This window comes from Oncorhynchus kisutch, linkage group LG11 (genome assembly GCF_002021735.2).
Source record: "Oncorhynchus kisutch isolate 150728-3 linkage group LG11, Okis_V2, whole genome shotgun sequence".
In the NCBI taxonomy this organism is placed as follows: domain Eukaryota; kingdom Metazoa; phylum Chordata; class Actinopteri; order Salmoniformes; family Salmonidae; genus Oncorhynchus; species Oncorhynchus kisutch.
This window is the reverse complement of record NC_034184.2, coordinates 31,195,488-31,213,005: the sequence shown is the minus strand read 5'-3', so window position 1 is coordinate 31,213,005 and position 17,518 is coordinate 31,195,488. Positions and strand designations below refer to the sequence as shown.

At 40.6% G+C, this 17,518-nt stretch overlaps 1 protein-coding gene across 1 annotated transcript in view; it reads right to left on the bottom strand.

Annotated features, from left to right (window-relative positions):
• Positions 1 to 17,518, bottom strand: part of LOC109899126 (pro-neuregulin-3, membrane-bound isoform) — a 203,469-nt gene that overhangs the window by 93,432 nt on the left and 92,519 nt on the right. Inside the window, exon 2 of the mRNA XM_031835625.1 lies at positions 15,649 to 15,722. Coding sequence (XP_031691485.1) covers positions 15,649 to 15,722 — 74 coding nt within the window. The remainder of the gene's footprint in view (positions 1 to 15,648; positions 15,723 to 17,518) is intronic.

Sequence of the window (17,518 nt, the reverse complement as noted above, 5' to 3'; positions counted from 1 at the left end):
ACAATAAAAGGCCACTCTAAAATGTGCAGTTTTTACACTGCACCATGCCACAGATGTCTCAAGTTTTTAGAGTGCAATTGTCATGCTGACTGCAGGAATGTCCACCAGAGCTGTTGCCATAGAATGTATTGTTAATTTCTCTACCATAAGCCACCTCCAACATCGTTTTAGAGAATTTGGCAGTATGTCCAACCGGCCTCACAACCGCAGACCACAGCCCAGGACCTCCACATCTGGGATCATCTGAGACCAGCCACCCAGACATCTAATGAAATTAGGAATATTTCTGTCTGTAATAAAGCCCTTTTGTGGGGAAAAACTAATTCTGATTGGCTGGACCTGGCTCCCAAGTGGGTGGGCCTTTGCCCTCCCAGACCCATCCATGGCTGTGTACTTGCCCAGTCATGCAAAATCTATAGATTAGGGCCCAATGAATTTAGTTCAATTGACTGATTTCCTGTAAATCATTGAAATTGTTGCATGTTGCATTTGTATTTTTGTTCAGTTTAGATATGGATTACAATGCGACTCAGAGCTCAAATGGCTGTGAGAGGTGGAGCCCCAATGTGGTAGGAGTGCAGTAGTGCACTAATGACTGACCACTAGAGGTTGAGACTCCATAGTGAGCTCACCCTTGAAGTCATCTGAACGCCTACTCTCTACAACCTAATCGGCCCAGTTGATTTATACTTTTGCATTTTCTATTATAGGAACGTGGGAATTAAACACATGAAGGCCTTTCTGCATTCGGACATGACTTTAAGGACTTTTTATGCATTCATAACCTGCAATCAAATATGCAAGTTATATTCTTCTAAATGGGAATTGTGCTGTGCTACAGATTTACATGGCCAAAAGTATGTGGACACCTGCTTGTCGAAAATCTCATTCCAAAATCATGGGCATTCATTTGGAGTTGGTCCCCCATTTGTTGCTATAACAGCCTAAATTCTTCTGGGAAGGCCTCCCACTAGATGTTGGAACATTGCTTCAGGGACATGCTTCCATTCAGCCACAACAGCATTAGTGAGGTCAGTTACTGATGTTGGGCAATTAGGCCTGGCTCGCAGTCGGTGTTCCAATTAATTCCAAATGTGTTTGATGGGGTTGAGGTCAGGATCAGGGCTCTGTGCAGGCCAGTCAAGTTCTTCCACTCTGATCTCAACAAATAATTTCTGTATGGACCTCACTTTGTGCACGGGGCATTGTGATGCTGAAACACGAAAGGGCCTTCCACAAATTGTTTCCACAAAGTTCGTCTAGAATGTCATTGCATGCTGTAGCATTAAGATTTCCATTCACTGGAACTAAGGGGCCTAGTCCAAACCATTAAAAACAGCCCCAGACCATTATTCCATTATTGAAATTGTCCGTGAAACAGAGTGATGGCCTCTACTAAAAAGAGGAGCATTCCATCAGCTTTCTATAGCCTAGACGTACTATTTATTTCTCAACTTTCCTAATAGTAAGCACATTGCTTATATTCACAACAGGATTATAGCCTACCTAGCAGGCATGAAAATAAACTACGGGAAAAGCTTCCTCATTCACTAATTAAGTGCATAAAGGACATATATTTTTGGATACATGTGCATGGTTTTCTTGCAACATTTTATAATCATAGTCGCACACCTCATTTTGTCACAACTTCCGCCGAAGAAGGTCCCTATCCTTGTTCAGGTGACGTTCGGCGGTCGACGTCACCGGCCTTCTAGCCACCGCCGATCCACTTTTCATTTTCCATTTGTTTTGTCTAGGTTTTACACACCTGATTTCAATCCCACAATTACTGTTTCATTATTTAACCCTCTGTTCCCCTATGGGTTTTTGTGAGTGATTGTTAATTTAGCATTTTGGTCTGTCATGGTGTGCTTGTCTTTGTTACTTTGTTTATTTGACATTTTGAGTAAAATTACGTTGATTGCTCATATCTGCTGTCGTGCGCCTGACTCTCTACACCAGCTACACATAGGACCCGTTACACATGTAGCTTAGCCCATAGGCCTACATGTTTTCATAAGGTTTGTATCACAATTAAAGTGGCCAAATAACTTCTTAAAATTAAGCACATGAATCCGCTTTACAATGGGTGTAGAGTCTAACTGGTATACATAAGCAGGGCGTGAGTTTCAAGTTTGGGGAAGATCATTTTCACGATAAAAATGCACCTTTATAATAAAAGCATTACATGCACAATTGCATTTGCGGTCACTTTTGATGATGGTGTTTTCTGATAATGGTGTTTTCATTCCCACTTATAGCTTACTACCATGTGCGCATTGCTGCGCTTATAATATGAAGACATTGCCTAATAGTTTATTAACATTTTAAGCTAAACGTTCTGTTGCGTCAGCCACATTGCGTAAAAATGTTTTTTGATACTAGTGGTTGTATTAATTTGGGATCTTTTGCATCCCACAACTGTCCAAGACTATGTTTGGAATATTTATTTCTCACACAGACTAGAATAGGTCAACTTTTGTACTATGGGGAATAGTAGATTGACATAGGCTAGTGCTTTTGCTGTTCACTAGGCCTACTCATCTTGTTGGCGGAAGAAAAGTAAATGTGTACAGTTATTCCAATATCTTCAATACGCACCTCAGAATTGGATAAAGACATGCGCAGTTGCATCCCTGATGTGTCTGTCTTCACTTGTAGCCTGTGAGAAAGACCTGATCATATGATGGAAAGCTACGTGAGCGAGAGGTGACTCTGGCCGCAAAAGGCATGGATTTTATAGGGTGCATTAAGGCCACACGAAAGGGATGCCGCCATGAAATAGTCATTTTCAAGTGCATGTCAAATTGAGAATGAGTGACTGATGTAGTGTGTGCAGCCTGCGCAAAAAAAACCAAAGCAGAGCTCAAGCCTTTCAAGCGACTTTTTTCAAAGCATCATTAGTCACATCATGCAGCTTTACAATGTATTAAAAATCAAAACATATAGCCCTAACATTTGTAGAACAACTAAAGTTACATTAATAACTCTAAATTAGACATATAGCAGTACCTATTTCTTTGTTAACCACTCAACACAGAATGGCCGCATGTGCCCACTCCCTCAAATCGGTTGGAGAAAATATCCACTATTTTATTCAGCTTTGTTCAATTGTATTCTTCATACTATTATACAATGCCATGGAATTCTGAGCTAATCTTGGCTGCTAAATGAACTAGTGTAGCCCACAGTCATTTGGCATAGCGAGATCAGGACCTAACATAAGGACAACTCAGAGTATGCTATTTTGTTCTTCTGAAATAGATTACATTTTCTTCATATCTTGCTTCTTAAGACCTGTGTAAAATAAATAATGGATTTATTGTGATAGCGTAGGCTATATTACATGGATTTATTAGACTTTTAAAATGTAGAAGTTCCAAAGGTCTGCATCAGTGGCTTGAAGACTATGTGTGGAAGACCGGAAATGCTAAATGTGTTTATGTTAATTAATGTTCAATTACCATGAGACTGACAGTTATTTGCTTGACAATCACGGCTGTCTAAATTTCGTGACCGCTGTTGCAACCGAGGACAGACGACGTTTGTGAGCTTGTGTAATCTACCATTTTGCTGCTAAGCTGTTTTTGACCATGGCAGCTCTAGCAGGTCTGAAATTTGAAGAACTGATTTGTTGAAAAGGTGGCATCCTATGACGGTGCCATGACTTCCATACGGGCCATTCTACTGCCAATTGTTTGTATTCGGTGATTGCATGGCTGTGTGATTGAATTTTATATACATGTCAGCAAAAGGTGTGGCTGAAACAGCCAAATCCACTAATTTGAAGCGTCCACATACTTTTATATACAGTATATTGTGTATCATAGGCCTGCAGTAGCTAAAGCTTAACAATATCCAAACCATACCAAACCTTCACAAATGTTTTTAAACTTTATTAGGGTAATATCAAAAGTAAGTCAAGCCATTGTTTATACGGAAAATACAAGTAGAAGAGCAAACGTAAACCAGAGAAAAAACGCATTACCCTCCACTGTGACCCTCCACCCCAAAAAAACACAATCCTCCCCAAAGCAACAAAAACAATTGGACAACTCTCCCCTATTTTGGACCACCAGGTTGCATTTTGATATGTCCCTTAGAGCCATGCAAAGGAGTATGCCTCAACAGCCCAGCCTAGAGTTTTCCTCAGCGATTTACCAGGTTGAAATGTTATTCTGTACCCAAGACACTGGGAGCGGAGGAGTGCTGGAGATGAAAGGAAGGGTGTTTAACATGGAAGGAGAGAGAAACGGATGGTGATTACATTCCCTATTCAAACAGAATACATTTGGTTTCACTTGACTCCTGCATGGCACATTATACTGTGAATGTTCATACAAATATAGTGTGCCAAGCAGTGAGATATTCTTTTCACAAACAAATCAAATATATGTTAAAGCATATCTATTCTGTTCCCTTACTGGTGGAATTTTGGCTGAATATAAGACTGCACTGGGAACTAACCTGGGCCAATCTGTTATTATTACATTTTGGCCAAATGACAGGAGAAACCCAATAACCCAATAACTTAGATCTAGAGTAGCAGAGTAAAACTATCAGCAGTTTGAAGCCATATTCCTGCAACAGATATGGGGTCTAATCAGTGAAAGGCTCCTTGAACTTGTAATAAGATTTGTCTTGGCAGGCAGAGTTATCCGAAGATCCCAACAGGCTAGTTCCAGGGGGAGACAGATGCTCCCATCCTCTTCTAAATCTGGACTTTGTCCTGCTTTGATGGAGAGATTAAGCCATGACCAGCATCCCAGTGGAGCTTTTGAGGATGAGGACAGTTCTTTTGAAAGGTTCCACCTCTCTTAGACCCACTGTGCCACTCATGACAGCCTTGGTGAGCCAAAGGCCTTGGCAGAATCAACCTGGCCTACCAGTGAGGCCCTGTATGTAATATTAGTTTACCTGGGGGACAGTGTGTGGAGGAAAGGAAGGAGAAGAAGGGGAGAGGCTGGGACAGTTTGAGCTGTAGGGGGCTGATGGGACAATGGAAGCCCAGATCATTTCTAATTGGGAGAAGGAGAATAGGGGTGAATAATATAACTGTTTAAACTACATGGTCCAAATGCCATGGTTGACAATAAAACACACCCTCCGCTTTTTGCTGAATGGATTTGGACTTCTGCAAGCTACAGCAAGGACTGTCGGTGCCAGTTTAATTTGGGCAATAACTTACACTCACTCTCTCAAATGACCACTCTTATGAATCTGTCACAGGTCTCAAACTAATCTTTTTTGCATTAAGTTTATTTCCCCAAACAAGATCAAATCAATAGAAATCACTTCTCGGTAGATAATCATGTCTTTAATTAACCTCTTTATTAAAAACTGTGAGGAATAAAAGTCACACAACGATTCAAGAGGAATCTGTGGTTAAGAACATGATACCCATGGAGCTTCCAAGGACGAACTCAATTAAAATCTCTGTACACAGACACTTAAAATGGCCGTGCATATGGACCAGGTGGATTTTGATGCTTTCTTCTAATTTCCCCTCAAGTCAAAAATGCAACATATTTACTCAGACGCTAGTCTGTAGTACTGCTGAGCCTAAGTAGGCTGACTCACTGAGGTTAGTGAAAGAACCAAGACATCAATGGCCCGGTATTGTGAGAGGCATTATGACCCTAACATAGGGTTGTTGTGGTCATGACATTTTGTCAGCTGGTTATTGTAATGGAAACGACTGCCTGTCTCCGTTATTTAACTTAAACTCAGAAGAACAGAATATGAGTCGGCCTACTGTATGTTATCTGGCTATGCGCCATGCCATAGGCTGTAGGCTTGTTCATTCAGCAGACAAGACTTGCTTACAAGTTCCGTGCCATTATTTTATATGATATGCTTTTATAGTAAGTAGAATGTAATTGAATTTAGCTGAATAAAATAGAAAGGATTTTTTTCCATTCCGGAGCAAGTGCGCATTTGAAGTGGCTATGTTGTGTGTAAAATTGATCATTGAAACAGGTCACAAACACTAGATTGACAGTTATTTGGCAACTTTAGTTGTGGATGATACAAACCTTAGAATGTCTTATAAATCAAAATGGCTGCATATATGGCTGCATAGTGCAACTATAGGCTATTTGTCTGCTTCTAACTCATGATCTCAAACACATAGATCCCCTGAACGCAGCTCACTCTCTAGATCCCAATCACCTGGATTCTGATCACCTGTTCACACACCTTTATGTTATTATCACACACTATGTAGTTCAGTTCTTTGCACCCCATCATTGTGAGGTATTGTTTGTTTTGTGACACTTCTATTCGGGGCTCTGTTTTTCCCATAATTTACTCCTCTCGTGTATGGTAGTTTTTGCCTGCCTCACTAACGAAGCCTTTTGCATATTCCTGCCTGTACTTTAGCCTATCGGATTTCATGTTATCAACCTGCTGCCTGATCTCCCAGATGACGTTACTAGCCTTTTCCCTGCCTGTACTGTTGCCTTTTTGGACCCCCTGTGTATGAATGTCTGCCTGCCCCTGGATCCAGCTACCTGCCTCCTCCTGTGGTCCTTTACAATAAACTCCTGCTGCGCACCCTGCGCTTGAAACCAGCTCTCTGTCTCCCATCATGTTCATTACACTATTGATGATTTAAGAAAGTCGCAAAAAAAGCTTGAGCTCTGTTCCTTGCCTCAGGCTGCACAGCTGTTCTCTCATCAAGTGATCATATTTTCACCCATCTGACTATTCTCAATTTAATATTGTCTTTATTAATATGTGACCCGTTTCAGGAAACTAGGCGTATGTCACGGGTCACTACTTCACACAAGAGCCATTTGAACTTAATCTTTTTTTATCAAAATGCGTTTTTTTGGCAGAAATGTCTTCAAAAAAACATGTCAACTTTCATGTGCCTTAATAACAAACGTGTATGCCATCTGTAAATACGAATACATTGATACATTACGAGCCTAATTGGTTTAGCCACAGAAAAAGTCAGCAACCTTCCCGCTAGCCATGATTAGCTGAGACAATGAGTGGCATGGACATGCCGAGAGATGAGTGTGGATTGGTCTGCCATATAGCATGCTTCTGTCTGTTTGAGCTGGTTAGTATATGTAGGTAATCCTGTCTAACGCGGCTTTTTAAAAATATATATTGCTTAGTAGAACTGCATAAGTGTTGCGCTCCACTTTCTGGAGAACAGGGTTTTGAAATCAGTGGAATTACAGTATGACAGTTAACTTAGGGCTAGGCCCCTTTTAATGTCAATTTCCGCCTGATGCACGTGACCAAAGTAAACTACCTGTTGCTCAGGGCCTGAAGCCAGGATATACATATAATTGGTACCAGTGGAAAGAAAACACTTTGAAGTTTGTAGAAATGATCAAATAATGTTGGAGAATATACACGTGACCATATTTTAGCGCCCCAAAAATGAACACTTCCAGTTCAACTGTAATATGAATATCACTGTAAATCACAATTTCTCCGCTTTCCAGCTAAATCAATGACGCGACCTTCATGCTGCCCTTCTCTGCATGATTGAAGAAGGCAATGGCGCTCTGCCCGATTTTTTTTTTAATTGAGGAGGGGGAAGCGAAGGCTACTGAGTAATAGTGAAATTTGGAGATATGTCCAACTTATTACCTCTAAAATGTTAATAAAACACTATAAAGAGCATATAAGGTGTCATTACATACCTATTTGAAGGGTTGTGTTGAATTTGAATAGGGTTTTTAGAGTGATGCTAAAGTTATCTTCACAAGTATACCGCGGCTGTCGCGGCTTTTGAGAGTCATGATGGCTTGCAGCGATGACACAGAAAATCAGAAAATGCATGCATTCAGTTGTACAATTGACTAGGTATCCTCCTTTCCCTGTCCCTTGGTGGAAAGCACTACCCCTGGTAGAAAGAAGCTGTATGGCAAGCAATGTGTTGAGTAATGCGTGCCATACGTGACGTCATAATACATCACAATGTATTGTACAGGGTCAGAGGGGTCAGTTTATTAAACTTTTCTCGAATACTATTGGTCTGTTACCATGTCAATCAACGCTTGAATAGAAACGTAGTTTACACCCAACACAGTCGCTACAGTCCAATTAGTTTTCATGGCAGGCCTCGTTTAAATACCGCGGGAACACAAAAACTGTACGGAACAGTGTTAGCTTCCGTTACATCTTCAAACTAAGGGCAACCATGGCATCCGTGATGTATATGGGTAAGATAGTCTAGCAAGCTACATTTTTAGATATTATGCATTTTTAATTTTGACAAAGTTATTTTCATTTCAAGTTAAAGTGTACTGTTAGCTAGCTAGCTAACGTTACTGGCTGGCTCACTCTCTAACATTACGTGTATGATCTTATTATTTTTATCTCAGAGCCATTTGCTTGGCTAGTTTTAGCCTACTGTTAGATTGCTAATATTGAACCTGGTTGGTTAGGTCCCTGCAGATCCATGCAGGGTAGTAAAGTCATGAGTTGGGATTATGGTTCATTGTTTAGCTAGCGAGCTACATGTCTTAACAAAAGATTCCACTATGCAAGTATGCATTTCAATAGAATGTCACAACGACAACTGTTGACAGACGTAGCTGTTAAATTCGCTCTGGCTATCTACTCCAATTTCAGACCAAGGGTAATATAGTGTAGCTAGCTATATTTTCAGATATGACATATTTCTAATTTTGACATACAGTCTTTTAATTTCAAGTTAAACTGTACTGTTAGCTAGCTAGCTAACATTAGCTGGCTGGCACATTAGCTAACGTTACGCGTATGATCTTATTATTCGTATCTCAGAGCCATTTGTTATAGCCTAATTTTAGCTAGCTAACATTGCATCTGTTTGGTTGGCTACCTGAAGATTCATGCAGGGTAATAATGTCATGAGTTGGGATTATGGTTCTTTGTTTAGCTACCTAGCTACATGTCTTAGCAAATTTCTCCACTTTCCAAGTATTCATTTCAATAGAATGTCACAAAGACAACTGTTAGCTTGGGTGCTTGATTGCTGTTGTAAGGACAGAATGCTCGGATCAACCCTTAAAGAGATTGGTGGAGCTAAAGCTTGTGTGAACGATGTGAATGATGCTGAATGGGTGTAGACAAAGAAGAACTCTCCAGTAGGTACCAAAAATTCAAAGGCCATTTTCTCACAAGTGAAGTTACAAGTTTGTCAACTTTCAAAGCATAAATACTTTCCCATTGATCCTCAATTGCAGTGTATGATATAACTTTTTGTTGCTAGGTGTCTCTGCTTTTATCCAATGTAAAAAACACAATTTCACATTGTGCTACAGAAGAGAGAATCAAGGCGGTCGGTCACATATGTCAAATTAGTTTAGATTTAGAATGGCCTATTATCAAATGGGAAAGAACAGGGGCAGGGAATAGCTCGAAAAGCTAATTGAGGCCACTTTGCCACCTGTTCGTTTTCCAATCATATGCTGTCTGGTCCTCTGGCAGTCTCTATGGGGGTGCCACAGGGTTCAATTCTCGGGCCGACTCTTTTCTCTGTGTATATCAATGATGTTGCTCTTGCTGCGGGCGATTCCCTGATCCACCTCTACGCAGACGACACCATTCTATATACTTTCGGCCCGTCTTTGGACACTGTGCTATCTAACCTCCAAACAAGCTTCAATGCCATACAACACTCCTTCCGTGGCCTCCAACTGCTCTTAAACGCTAGTAAAACCAAATGCATGCTTTTCAACCGGTCGCTGCCTGCACCCGCATGCCCGACTAGCATCACCACCCTGGATGGTTCCGACCTAGAATATGTGGACGTCTATAAGTACCTAGGTGTCTGGCTAGACTGCAAACTCTCCTTCCAGACTCATATCAAACATCTCCAATCGAAAATCAAATCAAGAGTCGGCTTTCTATTCCGCAACAAAGCCTCCTTCACTCACGCCGCCAAGCTTACCCTAGTAAAACTGACTATCCTACCGATCCTCGACTTCGGCGATGTCATCTACAAAATGGCTTCCAACACTCTACTCAGCAAACTGGATGCAGTTTATCAAAGTGCCATCCGTTTTGTCACTAAAGCACCTTATACCACCCACCACTGCGACTTGTATGCTCTAGTCGGCTGGCCCTCGCTACATATTCGTCGCCAGACCCACTGGCTCCAGGTCATCTACAAGTCCATGCTAGGTAAAGCTCCGCCTTATCTCAGCTCACTGGTCACGATGGCAACACCCATCCATAGCACGCGGTCCAGCAGGTGTATCTCAATGATCATCCCTAAAGCCAATACCTCATTTGGCCGCCTTTCGTTCCAGTACTCTGCTGCCTGTGACTGGAACGAATTGCAAAAATCGCTGAAGTTGGAGACTTTTATCTCCCTCACCAACTTCAAACATCAGCTATCTGAGCAGCTAACCGATCGTTGCAGCTGTACATAGTCTATTGGTAAATAGCCCACCCTTTTTCACCTACCTCATCCCCATACTGTTTTTATTTATTTACTTTTCTGCTCTTTTGCACACCAATATCTCTACCTGTACATGACCATCTGATCATTCATCACTCCAGTGTTAATCTGCAAAATTGTAATTATTTGCCTACCTCCTCATGCCTTCTGCACACATTGTATATAGACTCCCCCTTTGTTTTCTACTGTGTTATTGACTTGTTAATTGTTTACTCCATGTGTAACTCTTTGTTGTCTGCTCACACTGCTATGCTTTATCTTGGCCAGGTCGCAGTTGCAAATGAGAACTTGTTCTCAACTAGCCTACCTGGTTAAATAAAGGTTAAATAAAAATAAATAAATAAAAAAGTAGGCTACTCCGGTTATTTCACTCGCATCAACCACTGTTTGATGAGCATGCATCCTCTTGCTGGATGACAGGTGATATTTCGCCCCAAACTCTGTATGCTATGTGCTCTCCAACCATGTTCCTGCAGACACCCAGTGCTTAATTTGGGAAACCAAGTGAAATCTTTTTGGGAACATCGATAGGAACATGTTTTCACAACAAAATATATTTAAACAACTTGACAGCCCCTCTCTCTGCACGCTCAAGAAAGGAATGAAGGAGAGAGGGGAGGACATGGAAATGCACAGTGGTGAGATATTCTGTTGCTAAAGGTAATGTGTCAGCTCATCAATTACGCAACAATAAAAAAAATCCCATATTACTAGGCTATTCAAAATCAAATAGAAGGGAGGCTATCTTTGTAAGCCTGAACATCAATGAACCAACAGCATCGGCAAGGCCTATAGTTCTCTCCCAGACTCACGGATACAAACTTTGGAGCGTAGTTTATGGTAACCAGTCCAGCCAGTATGCATTATAATACAGTACACACTCAAAGGTGATTACAAAAATTTGTAACATTTTGGAGTATAGGTTAAACCAATTATGTACCAAAGAGATCTTAATTCATTCTTTCTTTTAAATATTTTTCTGCAATGTGTAATATGCAGTAGGCTATGTATTGTATGTTGGCACCAGTGGTGACCATTCAGGGCAGGGGGCTTGGGGGCTTGGGCCCCACCTGTTTTGAGCCCTACCTTTTGTGTTATTTTGTTATTTTGACATTTATATGTGTCACATATCAGTTTGCAAACAATGTAATAAAAAATGTTAATAAAACTGCACACAAACTTGGTCTCTTTTTTGCTTTCTTGAGTAAGGCAGCTCCAAAATGCAGCTGTTTCAGGCTACCTCAGTGCTTTCTGTGATGGTGGGGCAGTCAGTGGAAAATATGAAGCGTGGGGGTTGGTAATGTTCTCTAGTTGCGCCGTGATTGGCTCAGTGTTCTATGACTCATGGGGACACTACGTCACCGCCAAATGTAAGGGTAGAGCTTGAAAATTCAAGCTCCGTGGGTGCTGCCATAGAGTCACATTAGAAGTGCCCATCTAACATGCTGACCAGACCAGACACGTCGCGTGCGTGAGCGTCGCAAATTAAATTTAGAAATCCACGTTATGCAATTATTGCACCCACACTGCTTGCGCGCCAACGAGCGTCTGCGACACCAAGGGCTAAAATAGAACTCATTCCTAATTCTGACGCAGATCGCGCTGAAAGTCCTGCCTCTCCCATCTCCTCATTGGTTTATAGAAACAGGTACCCATGTGCCATCTCCTCATTTGTTATACCCACGTGGGTGACTGAAAGACGAACTGTTTTGCCGGTAGTTGTGGTAATACAATGAAAGTTTAGATGCGATTACCATGTAAATTATACGATGAAAAAACCTGGAAGGAGGAGAGATGACTAGAAACGATTTGGTTGGCCGTTTTATGTGTGGATTAATTGTCGGAGTAGAGGTCCTTGTGCATTTCAGGTAAAATAACAACTTAATGTTTATAAATTAGCTAGCAACAGCAAGCTAGCTAAATAGGACACATTAACGTTAGCTAGCAAGTGCAAGCTAGCTAGCTAAATTACATACATGTTTAATGATTTTTGAACTGTCCCCAAATTAATGTCATTGGTTCAGAGTTTGTTTTGATATTTTAACCTGCGTGTCGTGATCGCGTTTGGTGTGGGGGGGCAAAATACATTTATGCACGATAGCGCACGATGGTGCACGCGCGCAGCCGGTTTGGGTTCCGTGTTAGAAAGCTCAAGGTCATTGGCCACAGATACAATTACGTCAAATCACATTATATCTACAATAGCTTTGATTGGACTGATCATGTCAACATCATACTTTCAAAATATTAGCTAGTAGACATCATCATGAATAAAGTCAACAATGTAATGTACTGGCAAATGCTTTTTAATCCATGTTAAATGAAGAGAAATAATGAAGAGAAACATATCAGTGCTCATCGACCATTGAACATAAACATTACACAAGTTGGAAATAGCAAATTCAACAAATAGTGGTTTGGAAGGAATTAGTGGTTGACTGCAAGCATTGCAAAGCAATCACAAGCCTGCTATTCAGTGGGGTGGGTGTGTGGTTCCAAGTCTGGGATTAAGAGTCTCTTTTCCAAGCTTAAACGGATAAACATTCAATATTGGCCATGCTGTCAATCCAGCATGATTTCTGACACCCCAAAACAACTCGAAACTCAGAACTGGGAAATCTGACTTCAGTGGGTTCAAGACAGCTGAGAACTCTGAAAGAAACAAGCTCTGACTGAGAAAATACGTTTTGAATGGTCATCCAACTCGGAATTGCAAGTCTAGAAATTGGGCCTCTTTCTAGAGCTCGGACCTGAAGATCACTGACGAATATTGTAATTGCTTTCATTGTCTGCTTATAGGCCCCCATTATTTAACCTACGGTTCTGACTTGGTGTACATTGAGAATATTGTAAGAAAGGCCCCTTTTCTGAATTCTGTTCCTGTACATTTCAAAAGTGCTGAACAAATAGTTATATTGAGTATGTCAGTCCTAGCTCGCTTATTAACGTCTTAATCAAAATTCAAAATCAAAATTACAGATGGCCTCTTATCAGCTCGTCGTCCCCTTATGCCATAGTTTGTACATCACAATTGTTTTAGAACCCACATTTGTTTAAGCAAGTTAGCCATGATTTTTTATAGGCTGTAAATTAGGCTGAATGAACTGTCTTGCTGCCAGACAAGGCTCCACTGATAACTAGGTGTGTTAGTGGTTATGGTGTTGGGACAGCTTTATATAGGCACATTGTTTGTCAGCGTTATAGAGCATTAAATGTTTTGTGGCATTTTGTATTTATTTTACTAGGCAACTCAGTTAAGAAAAATTCTTAGTTTCAATGATGGCTTAGGAACAGTGGGTTAACTGCCTTGTTCAGGGGCAGAATGACAGATTTTTACCTTGTCAGCTCAGGGATTTGATCTTACAACCTTTACGGTTACTAGTCCAACGCTCTAACCCCTAGGCTACCTGCCTCTTTTGCTGGCATATATATTTTTTAAAGTGTGGGGGGGATTTGCACCAACAAGATTTACATGCTAAAATCGCCACTGAATGGCACAATCATTATTTGAATTCAGGTTCTTGTTTTTTTTGGCTTGGGCTCATATATAGGCCTATGCATATGCATATGCTCTAATATGCCAATGGGGGTTTTGAATTAGTCATCACCTTAGAAAGTGCTGTCCATTTCGTTGTTAGGCTTTGAAACAACATCCATAATGACAATGTTTTTCAATCAGGTTCAACCTTTTGTTGAATTTCTTTCTTCAAATTGATCAAGCACATTGAGGTGAGTTTAAAAGCAAGATACTGTTTGATGTGATTTTCAATTGTATTTGCATTGATGTCAGAGTGGTTAGAGGGACAATAGAGCCATGCGTACCAGGCCATTAGTGACATGATGGTCGGTAGTAGTGTACTAGTAGACTACCAAAGCATGTCCAAAGTGCATAAAAGCAGATTACAGTGCCTTAACGGTCACGTGGAATTTTACTGCGGTCATGACCTGTGACCTCCAGTGTGGCGGAAATACGGTCACCATAACAGCCCTACACATGACTGCCGGCGTGGTGGTAATATTGTCACCGCAACAGCCCTACTCTAGCAAACATACACAAATTAAAGAAACTCTGTTCCTTTCAAACGTTTTTTTTTGTAACTTTTCTTTTATCCCACTGTACAGTACACACACCCACATATTGTGCACTCACCAATGAAAGGAGATAGACAGCTATTGAGAATAAATGTCATATTTTTCAAGGACCTTTTTCCTGTGCCTCTGTTATATTCCAGAGGGCATTTTATCACTTCATCATGAAGGCAGGACATATCTGCTTTGATAGGACTGTACTAGCTTAACCATTATGTTCTGTTGGGGGGAGTTTCAACCTGGTCTCAGAGCATTTCTCTATTATTCTGAATGTAAATCCGTCACACTCCATTTAGAATGATAGATTACGTTTTGCATGGTATGTATTAATTTGTGGATGTCCATCCCCCATTCCATATTATATGTTATGTTACAAATTGGCAAAACATACAATATGTTACAAATTTGCAAAAAGTTTGATATTTTACGAATTCTAGCTAGGTAGCTAACGTTAGCTAGCTGGCTAACATTAGCGAGGTTTTAGGGTTATGGGTTAGGGTTACGTTTAGGAGTTTGTTTAAAGGATTAAGGTTAGGGTTAGCTACAATGTTTAGGGTTAGGGGAAGAGTTGGCAAACATGCGAAGTAGTTGCAAAGTAGCTAAAAGTAGTAAGTAGTTGAAAAGTTTATATTTAGCTAAAATGCTCAAACTGTCTATGATAAGATTCAAATCCACATCCTTTGGTATGCTAGACATTTGCATTATATGCTCCCCATCCCCCCAACCAACCACCCTACTTTCATTTTTGCCTTATGTAACAATCTGTCTTATGTAACCATACCAAACATAACACAATGTACATTTTACATTGTTAAGTCTAGTCTATAAAACCAGGCTGGGAGTTTAGGTGTGAGGAATAGAGGGACCATCCACAGCGACAGATTGATTTCTTCAGAAACTGGCATTGAGATAGTAAGTGTTTCTATTACAACACGGTAATCAAACTGAGAAAGATTACTGATTTGAACCTTCCCTCTTTACTGCCTATGCACTTTTGATACTTGTGAAGAGACAATGCCCTTTAATGTTCATGTTTATTGTATCTAATATGAATGTAGACCTGAAACCATGAAAACAAATAGGTGCAATGACTATTTCCGAAGTTTGTGTTTAGTTCTCATTAGATGATTTTAAGGAAAGGTTCTTACTCGGATCAGATAAGATGGAGTCGGTCTTCGGCAGGAACTGGTCGCAGCGTATACCTTGGTAGCCTTCTTTACACCTGTAAATAAAAATAAATGTCAGTCAACACATTGTGAACTTGGGGTGAAGCAGGGTTTGAGAAATTTGTTTAAAGGTTATAGTAGATTGCTGACAAGTGAATATGCTGTTTCATGTATCGTTCAAGCTCAACTCTATTATATCTGTGTCAGATATTGAATCCATCTTCCTTTTCTATTTGCTCACTCTTTCCCTCTTGCCCCTTCCACTTCTCAGAAGCTCTCAGCCCTATCCCAGTGTCAGGCAGTAACTTACTATAGAAACATGTTCTCAGGACCAACCTCTGAAGCACACACAGATTGCATATAATGCATGACCTTTCCACACAGAGCATAAAAACTGCATATACGCTAAGGGGCTTACACCAGGTCTAGGTTTGACATATCCAAGCTCGAGCAATCCTCTAAAGGCTCAGAGCTTGTTTAAACTCAGCTTCTTTTGTCTAATTGTTTTGGGGTGCTAAAGCTTCATTTTCAGTCATTAGGCAGACATGCTATTTCACACATAGTCATGCATTAAACCTATGCATTGATAAATATGAGCTTTGCTGGAAAATGTGCCCACACCAAGACTGAGTAAAGCACGATTCATGAACATTTCTATAAAGCTATGCAAATTAAGTCAGGGTTGTGGCCCGAGCACATATTATATGAGTCACATTTGTTCAGCATTAGACATTTCCCAATGTCCATGAGCCAAAAGGAGGAGGTTCAATTTCTGAAGCCTCATACCCAATAAGAAGGTACAGTCCTACCAGGATCAGAGAACATAATATGAAACATGCAAACCGGTGACTTGTAACAAAAATTTATTTTTCATTCTTGGTCAACCAGCAGTTCCTCTGACAGCCATTAGGACCAATTGTGCAAGCGAGAGGGAGCAAGATGCTGTGATTAAACAGCCAAAAAAAACCAGGGAGGGGTAAAGAGGAGAGAGACAGAGAGATTAGAGCTTAATTCAAATGCATGTGCACACGCACGCACACACACACCATGGTGCACACGACTTCGACAGATTTAACATGTTATCATTCAGATTGTGTCCACTCCTATTCCTTGAGAGAGGTGCAACACAATAAAACGGCAGGGTGTTTCAAATGGGCCCAGAAGGTTGCTTAGCAAGCAGGTGTATCCACGTAATTATTATTTCTCTCTCTTTTCTAATGTCTGTCTGTTTTGGACCCAAGACCAAACAATGTAAATGTTTTCTCTGGTGAATGCATGAGAATGATATAATCAGTATCTGTAACGGTTCTCTTGTGGTGAAGGAGAGTCGGACCAAAATGCAGCGTGTAGATTGCGATCCATGTTTATTCAACAAACGTAACACGAATCTAAATACAAACACTACAAAACAATAAACATAATGAAAACCGAAACAGCCTAATACTGGTGCACATACACACAGACCAAGGACATCAAGACACTAAGGACAATCACCCACAAAACCCAACACAAAACAGGCTACCTAAATATGGTTCCCAATCAGAGACAATGACTAACACCTGCCTCTGATTGAGAACCATATCAGGCCAAACATAGAAATAGACAAACCAGACACACAACATAGAATGCCCACCCAGCTCACGTCCTGACCAACACTAAAACAAGGAAAACACATTCGAACGATGGTCAGACCGTGACAGTATCCTTTGAATGTATATTTGTGTATGGTCATTGTATTTATTTGTATAATGGGAAATGTATGTGCATATATTTTTGTGGATTATGTACATTTTTCCTTGGCCATAATTACATTTTCGGTCCCACTATTCTCATGGCAGGCCCGTCTCCTGCC